The following is a 13,521-nucleotide window of genomic DNA, read 5'->3' on the forward strand; positions in this document are numbered from 1 at the left end:
ATATAATCCGGTATATCTTCACACCCAAGCAGAGGATCAGTTGTATAATCTCCGGCCTGACAATATAAACAGCTCCACCCCATACACAGTCTCCATCTGTCTATCGGGCCCCTTCTAATAAACCGGGGTGCGGTGTTACCCATAATCTGCACACCATCACATAAGAAATAAGACGTCCACAGTGTGCTACAAATACATCTGTCACAGGTGTGTCACGGTGCTCCGACAATCCTGTGGTGTCCGGCTGCACAAACTGCTCCTTGATATTCCATCCTTTCCTCTGTGGTGTGAATGGAGTTTTGTGTATTAGGGTTTACGCTTTCCCATTTAGGACCCTGTGGAGATCTTTTCTTTTCAGCTGCAAATCATTATCCCCCACCCTCTGTGTCTTTATATACCTACATTTCCCCTTGGTATGTTGCTGGTGATAGAGTTAAGTTTCTATACGGCTTGTAAACATCTGGAGAAAAGTTGTTGTTAGTCATGGGCAAACCCGAACTGTAAAGCTCTGGACCCGTACCGACCACCACATAGTGTTGGTGCACAAAGTCCAGAACACGGGTTTTCCTGGGAAATCCGTGTTACAGTTCGGGTCTGGGGGCTGTAAAAAAAGCACATCATTATGATTATACTTACCAGTCCAGCAACGCATCCTGCAGACCCGCTATCTCACGGCCGCTTCTGCTTCCGGATCCGATCATTAACTTCCGGCGGTATTCACTGCACTTCTCGTCACTCAGCAGTCTTCAGCTTTTTCTGGCTGTATTTGCAGTGACATCAGGGTTCACCCGAGTCCATGGCTTAGCCATGGACTTGATTGAACCTTGACTATCATTGTTAGCCTGCTTCTTGCTCGGTATAGACTCTTGTCTGTACAGAGTGATGAAGCAGAGCTGACATTGCTCTCCCTGCTTCTCGCTCTGTATAAATGCTTGTCTGTACAGAGTGATGAAGCAGAGCTGACATTGCTCTCCCTGTTTCTCACTCTGTAGAGACGCTTGTCTGTACAAAGCGATGAAGCAGAGCTGACATTGCTCTCCCTGCTTCTCACTCTGTAGAGAAGCTTGTCTGTACTGAGCGATGAAGCAGAGCTGACATTGCTCTCCCTGTGGACTACATCAGACTAAGCATTTTTTTCTAATAAAGATGGAGCCTCTAAATGTTTTTTTTCTTTTATTTCTAATAAACATTTTTTTTTTTTTTTACTGTTTACTAGAAATTCATGGTGGCCATGTCTACTTTGGCATTTCACCATAAATTTCGTGCTTGCCAGCTGATAATACAAAGCTAGCCCTAACCCCATTAACCCAGCGTGCCACCACTATAAGGGCCGCTGGACGAGCCGGGTAAAGCGCCAGAAAATAGCGCTACTTCGAATGCGCCATTTTCTGGGGAAGCTGGGGACTGAAAATCTCAGCACAGGAGGCCCTGACAGCTTGGGCCACCCTCCACTGGGAATTCCAGCCCCCCGATGCCTGGTTTTACCTGGCTGGCCTTCAAAATATGGCGGGAGCCCACACAAATTTTTTTTTTTAAAATGTTTATTTAAATAATTAAAAACAATATTGGGCTTTTCTAAATTTAGATTGCCAGCCAAGGTAAAGCCAGGCAGTGGGGTGGCCGCCCATAGCCATCTACTTTATCTGCGCTGAGCATCAAAATACTGCGGAGCGCTATGTCATTTTTTTTAATGATTTATTTATTTTTACAGTACTGTGATGTCAGGCAATCATAGACCCGGCACAGAGAATGGGCGTCTGTGATTGCCTGTTGGAGTAACCTGAAAGCAGCCCATACATTCGTATGTGGCAGGAACTGCACACAACCATAAAGCTTATACAGCTCTGGCAAAAATTAAGAGACCACTGCAAAATTTTCAGTTTTTCTGATTTTTCTCTTTATATTTTTGAGTAACATGTAAATTGTTCTTTTATTCTATAAACTACTGACGTCTCCGAATTTCCAAACAATACATTTTGTAAATGAGAAATGGTCAGAATAACAGAACAATGCATTGCTTTCAGCCCTCAAATAATGCAAAGAAAACAAGTCCATAATCATTTACACACAATACTAATAATGTTTTACCTCAGGAAGATTCAGAAATCAATATTTTGTGGAATAACCATGATTATTAATCCCAGCTTTCATGGTCTTGGCCGCTTTCCACCAGTCTGCCACATTGCTTTTGGGTGACCTTATGCCAATCCTGGCACAAAAATGTAAGCAGCTCTTCTTTTTTTATGACTATCCATCTTCTTCTTTATTCCAGAGGTTTTCAATGGGGTTCAGGTCTGGAGATTGGGCTGGCCATGACAGGGTTTTGATGTGGTGGTCCGTCATCCACACATTGATTGACCTAGCTGTGTGGCAAGGCGCATTGTCCTACTGGAAAAAACAGTCCTCAGAGTTGGTGAACATTGCCTGAGCAGAAGGAAGCAACTGTTTTTTCAGGATAACCTTGTATGCGGATTGATTCATACGTCCTTCGCAAAGATTAACCTGCCCAATTCCAGCCTTGCTGAAGCATCCCCATATCATCACCGATCCTCCACAAAATTTCACAGTTGGTGCATTAGATGACCAGATGTTGGGCAAAGCTGAAAATAAGGTAAAGAAAATTAAAAAAACATCTTTGTGAAGGACGTATGAATCAAGCCATATACAAAGTTATCCTGAAAAAACAGTTGCTTCCTTCTGCTCAGGCAATGTTCCCCAACTCTGAGGACTGTTTTTTTCCAGCAGGACAATGCGCCATGCCACACAGCTAGGTCAATCAATGTATGGATGAAGGGCCACCACATCAAAACCCTGTCATGGCCAGCCCAATCTCCAGACCTGAACCCCATTTAAAACCTCTGGAATGTAATCAAGAGGAAGATGGATAGTCACAAACCATCAAACAAAGGAGAACTGCTTACATTTGTGCACCAGGAGGGGCATAAGGTCACCCAAAAGCAGTGTGAAGACTGGAGGAAAGCAACGCATGAAAGCTGGGATTATAAATCATGGTTATTCCACAAAATATTGATTTCTGAATCTTCCGGAGGTGAAACATTATTAGTAATCAGCTCTACCCTCACCTACTGTATCCTCATCTATCCCTTGTAGACTGTGAGCCCTCGCGGGCAGGGACCTCTCTCCTCCTGTACCTGTCTGTGTCTTGTATTGTTTATGAATATTGTACTTGTCACTATTATGTATACCCCTTTCACATGTACAGTGCCATGGAATTGATGGCGCTATAATAATAAATAATAATAATAAAAATAATAATAATAATTAGTATTGTTGTTTCTAAATGATGATGACCTTGTTTTCTTTACATTATTTGAGGTGAAAGCAATGCATTGTTCTGTTATTTTCACCATTTCTCATTTTCAGAGCATAAATACAGAATTTATTGCTTGGAAATGCGGAGACGTCGTCAGTAGTTTATAGAATAAAAGAACAATTTACATTTTACTCAAAAATATAAAGAGAAAAATCAGAAAAACTGAGAATTTTGCAGCGGTGTCTTGATTTCTGGCAGAGCTGTAGAGGAGGGGGCGGCCATTGCTCACACCACTGACCCGGGGGCAGATCATACACTCTGGGCCTGAACAAAGGAAGATGCTAGAATGTATGGTCTCCTCCCAGGTATGAGGTCATTTCCCTCAGGTGATGGGGGAGTGTGGGATTTCCACACTGAATAACCTTTATTTTATAAAGTCCACATGGACACGGAGCTTTTCTCCTATAAGTGAGGGTCTGGGGGCAGCACTGCATTGATTTTATAATTATAGTGGATGGGTGGTAACGTAGCCATGCCCCCCAAGCAAGCCAGCCATGCCCCTGACCTGGAAGCAGACTCCACATTGCAGTGTACGCTCCGCCCCGGTGAGGACATCACACACAAGCTGCGGCTTTCTTTGTGGCACAGCCTGAGGAACAAAGTCGTTATAAACATGAGGTCATCACATAGAGGACGTGGACGTGGAGCAGCTGGAGGCGCTGGTGTAGCGGCTGCAAGGAGAGGACATGCTGAGCCAGTGCCTGTTATGCCACCAACCAAAACCCCTTCCCGAGGAGCGCGCCGGCGACAGGACGGTCTATCTCACTCCGGACACCCAAGTCCTGCTGGACAGATGGTGAGCACAGGACACTCTTCTGCCGTTTCTTCCACCCAGTCCACGGCAGAAAGCGCAGATTTCTCACCTGCGGGCCATAGGTGTCTGTCTTCATCACCACCTCGCAAATCAGCCAAGCTGTCTGAGGCCGAGCCACGAGGCATTCAGCAGACTCTAATGCTTTCTGCTGCCCCTGCTGCCCGGGGTTCTGTTTCCCGTCCACCTGGCCCTGGCCCAGAAGTAGAAGAGACTATGTGTCCTGAAGCCCAATCATGTTTTGTGTTGGAGGATGAGTCCATGGAAGGGCCGATGCACACGGTCAGCAGAGCACCACACCACGTCTCCCCGCAAACAGAGGATGTGACCGCACGACCACAAACACCATTGTCACCAACCATGTCCACAGTCTCACATGGAAGCGTGGCAGACAGAAACAGGCAGTACCCCCCGACCCACCCACGAGCCGTGGTCCTGACTGACAGAATTACAAAATTGCTCGCCTTACAAATGCTGCCGTTCCAGCTCGTGGAAACAGACTGTTTCAAAAATCTGATGGTGGCGGCTGCACCACAGTACGTTGTTCCGAGCCACGACTATTTTTCCAGGCAAGCCATCCCTGCCTTGCACACACATGTTGTGGACCACATCAAGTGTGCACTGGGCAATGCCATCAGTGGAAAGGTTCACATTACCACCAATATGTGGACCAGGGGGCACTGGCAGGAACGTTACCTCTCACTAACTGCCCACTGGGTAAATCTCGTGGCTGCTGGCCCACAGGTGGAAGAAGGCGTAGCCACTGTTCTACCACCACCTAGGATTGCTGGACGTTTGTCGGGCCGAGTTGTCTCCTCCTCCGCGTCCTCATCCAGTCACAGTGTCACCTGCACCAGCAACTTCAGCGCAGCCCGGGGCAGACGACAGCAGGCTGTTCTTAAAGTAATCTGCCTGGGGCGCAGATCCCAGCCCGCGCAGGAGCTGTGGAGCGAGATCAAGCAGCAGATGGATGAGTGGTTGTTGCCCGTTAACCTGAAGCCCGGCCAGGTGGTGTGGGATAACGGGCCACATCTAATAGAAGCTCTTGGTCGAGCTGGTTTGACACCCATCGCTTGCCTGGCGAATGTCCTTAATTCAGTGGTGGAGGTCTTCCTAAAATATTTCCCAGATATGTCCATCCTGATGGTGAAAGTGCAGGTAGTGTGTAATTCCTTCCGTAGTTGTCCCACTGAAGCTGCCCGCCTGTCTGAGCTGCAGCGTCACTTCGGCCTTCCCGCTCACCCTCTGATATATGACGTACCAACAAGGTTGACCTCCACCCTGCGTATGGTGGAGAGACTGTGCGAGCAGCAGCCGGCCATAGTGGAGTATCAAATGCACCGGCAGAATGGCCCTGGGGATAAATTCCACTTCACTGCCAATGACTGGGCCTCCATGCGGGACTTGTGTACTGTGCTGCGCTGCTTTGAAATCGCCACCAACATGGTCAGCGCAGATGACGCCACAATCAGCGTCACTATACCAACTTTATGCCTGCTGCAAGCAACTATGGAGTCCATGATGCAGGAGAGGGAGGAGCAGGAGGACCCTACAACATTAACATCAACATCAGGCCCGGAAGTTGGTGCAGGTTTGAAGGATGAGGATGCTGAGGAGAACGAATACGAACCATGTTCCCAACAGGGTGGTCCTCTCAACAGGTCACAGGCATCACTCAAGCGTGGCTGGAGAGGTACAGAAGACATGGACATTACACCTCCCACCGAGGACAGCTTGTTTCCTCTGGGCGGCCTGGCACTCATGAGCGATTTCATGCTGCAGTTCCTGAAGAACGACCGCCAAGCTGCCGGGATTATAAGCAATGATGATTACTGGCTGGCCACCCTGCTGGATCCCCGCTACAAGGACAACATGGCATCATTAATTCCATCCGTGGATCGGGACAGCAAGATGCAGGAATACAAGGCTGCATTGGTGCAGGCACTAAGTACAGCGTTTCCACCTGACACTGAGGAACCAGTGGAAGAACGAGGAGGAGCAGCAAGCCACCAAAGCAGCTTGGGAACCCGCACCATGTCTACAGGAAGGGCCGGCCTGACCGAACTTTGGCAAAAGTTCATGAACACACCAAAATATCAGGCACCAACATGTATCAGCAGAGGGCAACGCTTCCAGAACATGGTGCAAGACTACATGTCCACGCATCTGGAGGTGCAATCTGAAGGATCTGACCCTTTTAACTTCTGGGTCTCAAAATTGGACACCTGGCCCGAGCTTGCCCTTTATGCCCTGGAGGTGCTGGCCTGCCCTCCGGCAAGTGTTCTATCCAAACATGCGTCCACAGCCGACGAGGGAACACTGACTTTCCTTAAAATGAACCAGGCGTGGATCGCACAGGACTTTGCCCTACCTTTGGCTGACTAGAGACCTATAACAGCCGCACACAGCCATGGTCAGACTTTACGTCATATTACTGTTATTTTGGTGTCCCCAAATTTGAATAAGCCTCCCCAAAAAACCTGTTCTGTATCTCCACCTACCATATTGTTTTGTTTTATAAGATGCCCCAGATTATAAGACGCACCTCAAATTCAGAGGAAAATAAAGGGAAAGAAAAAAAATATATGGGGCCTGTTTTATAATCCAGCGGTGTCTTACCGCTGTGCTGGCTCTGCTCTGTGCTGGCTCTGCTCTGTGCTGGCTCTGCTCTGTGCTGCTCTGTGCTGGCTCTGCTCTGCTCTCTGCTGGCTCTGCTCTGTGCTGGCTCTGCACTGCTCTGCTCTGCTCTGTGCTGGCTCTGCTCTGCTCTGTGCTGGCTCTGCTCTGCCCCGTGCTGGCTCTGCTCTGTGCTGCTCTGTGCTGGCTCTGCTCTGTGCTGGCTCTGCTCTGCCCCGTGCTGGCTCTGCTCTGTGCTGCTCTGTGCTTGCTCTGCTCTGTGCTGGCTCTGCTCTGTGCTGCTCTGTGCTGGCTCTGCTCTACTCCGTGCTGGCTCTGCTGTGCCCCATGCTGACTCTGCCCCATGCTGGTTATGCCTTGCCCTGTGCTGGTTCTGCTTTCTTTAGGCTCTGCCCCGTGCTGGCTCTGTTCTGTGAGGGGGACGGCGAGGCAAGGGTTATTCTGAAGATGTGCTTCAAACAAATGGCGCCCGGAGGCAGTGCATGCGCAGATGAAGTTCTTAAGACAAGAGCTCCATCTGCACACGCGCGGACTCTGGGCGACATTATTTGAAGTCCGTACTACTGACGTCGTCAGAATGGCGTGAACCTCGCCGGCCGCCACCGCTGCCGCCGACCACAGTAGCTGCGCCGGCCACCACCGACCACAGCTGCTCCAGCCGCCGCCTCTTGTGACTCCTCTCAATCACCACCTGGTAAGCTACATTCGAATTTTAAGACGCACTCTTCATTTTCCTCCCAATTTTTTTTGGAGGAAAACTCCGTCTTATAAAAAATACGGTGTGCGTGTGTATGTATGTATATATATATAATATATATATATATATATATATATATATATATATATATTGTAGTTATATACAGTATATGTGTATATAATATATATATATGTGTACCGTATATACAATATATAGTAGTGTAAAAATAAATAATTTAAAAAAATGACATAGCGCTCCACGGTATTTTATATTCTCAGCACAGATAGTGGATGGCTACAGGCTGCCGCCCCCATCTGCCTGGCTTTATCTTGGCTGGTAATCAAAATACAGGGAAGCCCATTAATTTTTTTTTTTTTTTTTAATTATTTAAAAAAATAATTAAAAAAAAATACATGGGCACCCGCCATATTTTGATCACCAGTCAGGTAAAACCAGGCAGCTGGGGACCGGACTTCTCAGCGTGGTAAGGCCCAAGCATTCTGGGCCCCACATGCTAAAAACCGCAACCCCTAGCCGCGCCTGGAAATGGCGCATTGTTTCTTAGCGCCATTTCCAGGTGTTTGACCCGGCTCGTCCAGCATCCCTGATGGTGGTGGCACGCTGGGTAATAAAGGGGTTAATACCAACTTTGTATTCTCAGCTGATACTAAGCCCGAAATTCATGGTGTCACGGCAAATTAGACAGGGCCACCATGAATTTCTCCATCTTTATTATAAAAAAATCCTAAGTCCAACGTAGTCAACAGGGACAGCAATGTCAGCTCTGTTTCATCACTCTGTACAGACAAGAGTCTCTACAGGCTGACACTGACAGTTAAAGTTCAATTGAGTCCTCATAGTCAGGTGAACCCTGACATCACCGCAAACACGGCCGAAAAAAGCCGAAAACTGTCGAGTGACGAGCAGTTTAGTGAATACCGCTGGAAGTTAATGATTGGACCTGGAAGCAGAAGCGGTTGGCTTGTAATCATCTGGAGAAATGTTGTTGTGTGTTGCAGTTCCTCTTCCTAATTCATCTTGGAGATAAGTTGATTACTTTGCCCTGTTAGTTTTCCCTGTGCGTTCTTTAGGACTTAGTGGGGTTGACAAGCGCTCATCACGCCATTTATTACCTAGGGCCTAGTCTAGTTCAGGGTCAGCCAGGGCCAGGTTTCCTGCTTGGTACATAGGTCTGGAACCTATCTAGGGCTGTCAGGGGAGTCAGGGGGCCAGCGGAAGGTTTTATCAGGGGTCACCATTTCCCCCTCCCTAGACACAGGGTTCCCTTCTTCCCTCCCATCCCTTTTCGCCATTCGTTTGATATTATCCCATACCTCGTGTGACTACATCTAAAAGGAAAAAATATATGGAAAATCTTAAATGAAAGCAATTTTATATTACTAAAAATGTAAATAATAAAAAACAATTTTATTAAAAAAATAATTACATCAATTTTATCTACAGTTTAATGCACCACAGGCAACTTTGGTTCACAAAATCGAGTTTTTCTTCCAGAAATGGCGCCACTATTGTCTAATGGTCAGCTTTGGTATTACACTCCAGCCCTATTCGTACAACTCCTTTATGTGACCAGTAGGGGGCGGGATGGTGCTGTGTGCAGCCGCGGCTTCTACACAATATCTTCTATGACAAATAGAATAAATAATGGACACAGAAGTTCCTGCAGTCCCAGTATGCTACAGTAGGGTGCGCTATTCTAGGGGCAGTGTAAAGTCCCCACAACAGTTTGTATCCCCATAAGGCACTAAACATTTCGCCCCGATCTCCTATGTACTGATCAGCCCTGGCGATTGGCTCTAGACCAGATATACAAAGATTCTCACACCACAAGGTGTATCCGACTTGTGTCCCCTACGTGTCCACGTCACCAGTGTTCGTGGGCTCCACCATGCTGCTCGGAGGATGGTACTGGGGTATCTCGGGCATCTCCTTTACTTGCTCCGGCCATTTGTAGCCTTGATCAGACGTTCTCTTGTGTCTTTGGTGTTGTCCGGCGATTCCACATGCCGCGCTTGGAGTGGAAATGGTGGTAAAAGTTCCTGACCGCCACCCGCTCCACCTCCAGCCCGGCATAAAGGATCCTAATGGGAAAGCAATAGTTTCATAAACCGTGAGATTGATTAATTTATTGTCTCCTTTTATTATTAATAATAATAATCTTGCCAATTAGGAAAAAAATTCAACAAATTAGAGTAAAATATTTACAAATCTGTAGAATAACCTCGTGTTCTTTAGGTGGGGAACCAGTAAATAGATGCTGGTGCATTTCCCATATTTTGATGCTCCTCGGGGGCGGTCCCTTCTTTAGTATACACCCCCCTTAGCCACACCCCTGCCTATTAGTCTCTAAACAACCCACCTGTCCAGCAGCTCCCAGTCTTCTCCTCCCCATCGGTCACGAAATTCTTCAGTATTCATCCCTCCGATATGATCTAGGTCTGACTTATAAATTCCCAGCAGTCCGAACCCATTCACTTCCCAGTATCCTGCAGAACATCATCCCCTGATCAATATCCCCAACCAGAGGACTGGAGCGTGGGGTGTACTGATATAACTTAATAATAATGAAGGCGAGAGCTCACCATCAGGCCACTGAGGAGAAGCTCCGCAGTTCAGCCTCATCACCATCGGGGCGTACACCGTCTTACTCTCCACCGTGTGCGTTCTCACAGAATCAATGATGGACGGAGGAAATTGCATGTGGAGGTCGCAAAGGAAAAGGATACTATGAGGGTTCTGGTGGGGAAAGTACAGGGTTAAGAATATGGAGGCAAAATTTCCTCCAAAATTATCAAAACAGTCTACATTCATATTTCCCAGAGCCTCGACCGTCCCTTTAATTTACACTATAGACCATGAACCAAGATCACATCAGACTGACCTTCACCAGGTTTATTCCAGCCTGTAACCCTGCCGATCGCTCAAAGTTTCCTTCAAGTTGTACAAACTGGTATCTGGAGATAGGAAAAGAATTTATCAAAGTGTCCATCCTTTCTGATTAGCAAGCCACCCTTTCACAGAGCTGCATCAAACAATTTTGTTTCTCTGGAGCCACCACTAGGGGGAGCAACCTATATACAGGGATACATGATAAGATCCTGTCTGCAGCCACCACTAGGGGGAGCTCCCTGTATACAGAGATACATGATAAGATCCTGTCTGCAGCCACCACTAGGGGGAGCTCCCTGTATACAGAGATACATGATAAGATCCTGTCTGCAGCCACCACTAGGGGGAGCTCCCTGTATACAGAGATACATGATAAGATCCTGTCTGCAGCCACCACTAGGGGGAGCTCCCTGTATACAGAGATACATGATAAGATCCTGTCTGCAGCCACCACTAGGGGGAGCTCCCTGTATAACAGAGATACATGATAAGATCCTGTCTGCAGCCACCACTAGGGGGAGCTCCCTGTATACAGAGATACATGATAATATTCTGTCTGCAGCCACCACTAGGGGGAGCTCCCTGTATACAGAGATACATGATAAGATCCTGTCTGCAGCCACCACTAGGGGGAGCTCCCTGTATACAGAGATACATGATAAGATCCTGTCTGCAGCCACCACTAGAGGGAGCTCCCTGTATATAGAGATACATGATGAGATCCTGTCTGCAGCCACCACTAGGGGGAGCTCCCTGTATACAGAGATACATGATAAGATCATGTCTGCAGCCACCACTAGGGGGAGCTCCCTGTATACAGAGATACATGATAAGATTATGTCTGCAGTCACCACTAGGGGGAGCTCCCTGTATACAGAGATACATGATAAGATCCTGTCTACAGCCTTCACTAGGGTGAGTTCCTTGTATACAGATACATGATAAGATCCTGTCTGCAGCCACCACTAGGGGGAGCTCCCTGTATACAGAGATACATGATAAGATCCTGTCTACAGTCACCACTAGAGGGAGCTCCCTGTATACAGAGATACATAAGATCCTGTCTGCAGACACCACTAGGGGGAGCTCCCTGTATACAGAGATACATGATAAGACCCTGTCTGCAGCCACCACTAGGGGGAGCTCCCTGTATACAGAGATACATGATACGATTCTGTCTGCAGTCACCACTAGGAGGAGCTCTTTGTATACAGAGATACATGATAAGATCCTGTCTGCAGTCACCACTAGGGGGAGCTCCCTGTATACAGAGATACATGATAAGATCCTGTCTGTAGTCACCACTAGGGAGAGCTCCCTGTATACAGAGATACATGATAAGATCCTGTCTGTAGTCACCACTAGGGGGAGCTCCCTGTATACAGAGATACATGATAAGATCCTGTCTGCAGCCACCACTAGGGGGAGCTCCCTGTGTACAGAGATACATGATAAGATCCTGTCTGCAGTCACCACTAGGAGGAGCTCCCTGTATACAGAGACACATGATAAGATCCTGTCTGCAGTCACCACTAGGGGGAGCTCCCTGTATACAGAGATACATGATAAGATCCTGTCTGCAGCCACCACTAAGGGGAGCTCCCTGTATACAGAGATACATGATAAGATCCTGTCTGCAGTCACCACTAGGGGGAGCTCCCTGTATACAGAGATACATGATAAGAATCTGTCTGCAGCCACCACTAGGGGGAGCTCCCTGTATACAGAGATACATGATAAGTCCTTTGGAGCCACCACTAGGGGGCGCTCCCTGTATACAGAGATACATGATAAGTCCTTTGGAGCCACCACTAGGGGGAGCTCCCTGTATACAGAGATACATGATAAGTCCTTTGGAGCTACCACTAGGGGGAGCTCCCTGTATACAGAGATACATGATAAGTCCTTTGGAGCCACCACTAGGGGGAGCTCCCTGTATACAGAGATAAATGATAAGTCCTTTGGAGCCACTACAGCTATGGATCTTACCTGGGTAAATTTGATTGTTTCAGGGTTTTCCGTACATCCAGGTCAGTGCTGTTAAAGTCCACAATGATGACACAGAAATTGGGGTCCGCTGTGGTCTTGTGTAATGACTCCATGTCTTTGATAAACTTCTGCACCCAGCGAGCTTGATTTTTCACTAGAAAGAATAGAAAACTCTGCAGACATTGCCATAAATATATGCTGCTCCCAGTCAATGACTATTTACCCCTAAATCACCATCTGTGCCTCACTTCTCTGGTGCCTCGCACCACTTACCAGGCACTATAAAATAGACCATAGCCTGTGGGTACCAGACCAGGCCGCTGGGCCAGCACAGATCGATTGTCCTCTCGTTCCCCATCAGTCTCCGGTGTGCCCCCCACATCTTACTCCTCATACTCCTCTCCTGGTCCCGCACTTCCTGGGTCAGTCCGGTCCAGCCGGGGGCGAAGACATAATGAGCAAATCTCACAAGATTCTTGAATCTGTCTCTTAACTCCAAGTCTAGGAAATATCGGCTTCCACGTGAGTAGTCCAGGCGTTTCTCGATATTAACGATCCTCTGGAGGGTGTACATCCTGCCTCCAAAAAAACATATTGATCAATTCTAGATATCTGGATTTTTCTGCATGAGTATTGTAATCATCATCGTTATATATACATATACAGTACAGTATAAGTTTTCATGCCCATGAACTAGGCCCTCATGCTCTAGATATATAGATCAACCCTTATGGTCTTAGCTCTCACGCTCTACATACTCAGATAGTTTCTCTTGCTCTAGATATGTGTATGGTTTATCATGTTCTAGATATGTGAATGGTTTCTCATGTTCTAGATATGTGAATGGTTTCTCATGTTCTAGATATGTGAATGGTTTCTCATGTTCTAGATGTGTATGGTTTCTCATGCTTTCGATAATGCCTTAGATATATAGCTTGCCTCTGATGGACTTAGTTCTTATGCTCTATATAGATTGATTATCATTGGCTTGTTCTAGATATGTAGATTAGTTCTCATGGCCATAATCTTAGTTCTCATGTTCTAGATATTTTGATGGCTTTTCATGGTCTAAATCTACATTCTGGTCATGGTTTGGCGCCCTTGGTCTAGTTTTCTAGATTGCTTTGCCAGTTAATATTCTCA

General features: G+C 47.0%; 1 protein-coding gene across 1 annotated transcript in view; it reads right to left on the reverse strand.

Annotated features, from left to right (window-relative positions):
* Positions 1 to 8,934: 8,934 nt before the first annotated feature.
* B4GALNT3 (beta-1,4-N-acetyl-galactosaminyltransferase 3) overlaps positions 8,935 to 13,521 on the reverse strand; it is a 92,398-nt gene continuing 87,811 nt past the window's right edge. The window contains exons 15-20 of the mRNA XM_075343621.1: positions 12,652 to 12,953; positions 12,379 to 12,532; positions 10,382 to 10,454; positions 10,083 to 10,236; positions 9,860 to 9,986; positions 8,935 to 9,581 (exon numbers count right to left, since the gene is read on the reverse strand). Of these exons, the coding sequence (XP_075199736.1) occupies positions 9,461 to 9,581; positions 9,860 to 9,986; positions 10,083 to 10,236; positions 10,382 to 10,454; positions 12,379 to 12,532; positions 12,652 to 12,953 (931 nt within the window). The 3' untranslated portion in view covers positions 8,935 to 9,460. The remainder of the gene's footprint in view (positions 9,582 to 9,859; positions 9,987 to 10,082; positions 10,237 to 10,381; positions 10,455 to 12,378; positions 12,533 to 12,651; positions 12,954 to 13,521) is intronic.

Source organism: Anomaloglossus baeobatrachus, chromosome 4 (assembly GCF_048569485.1).
Source record: "Anomaloglossus baeobatrachus isolate aAnoBae1 chromosome 4, aAnoBae1.hap1, whole genome shotgun sequence".
In the NCBI taxonomy this organism is placed as follows: domain Eukaryota; kingdom Metazoa; phylum Chordata; class Amphibia; order Anura; family Aromobatidae; genus Anomaloglossus; species Anomaloglossus baeobatrachus.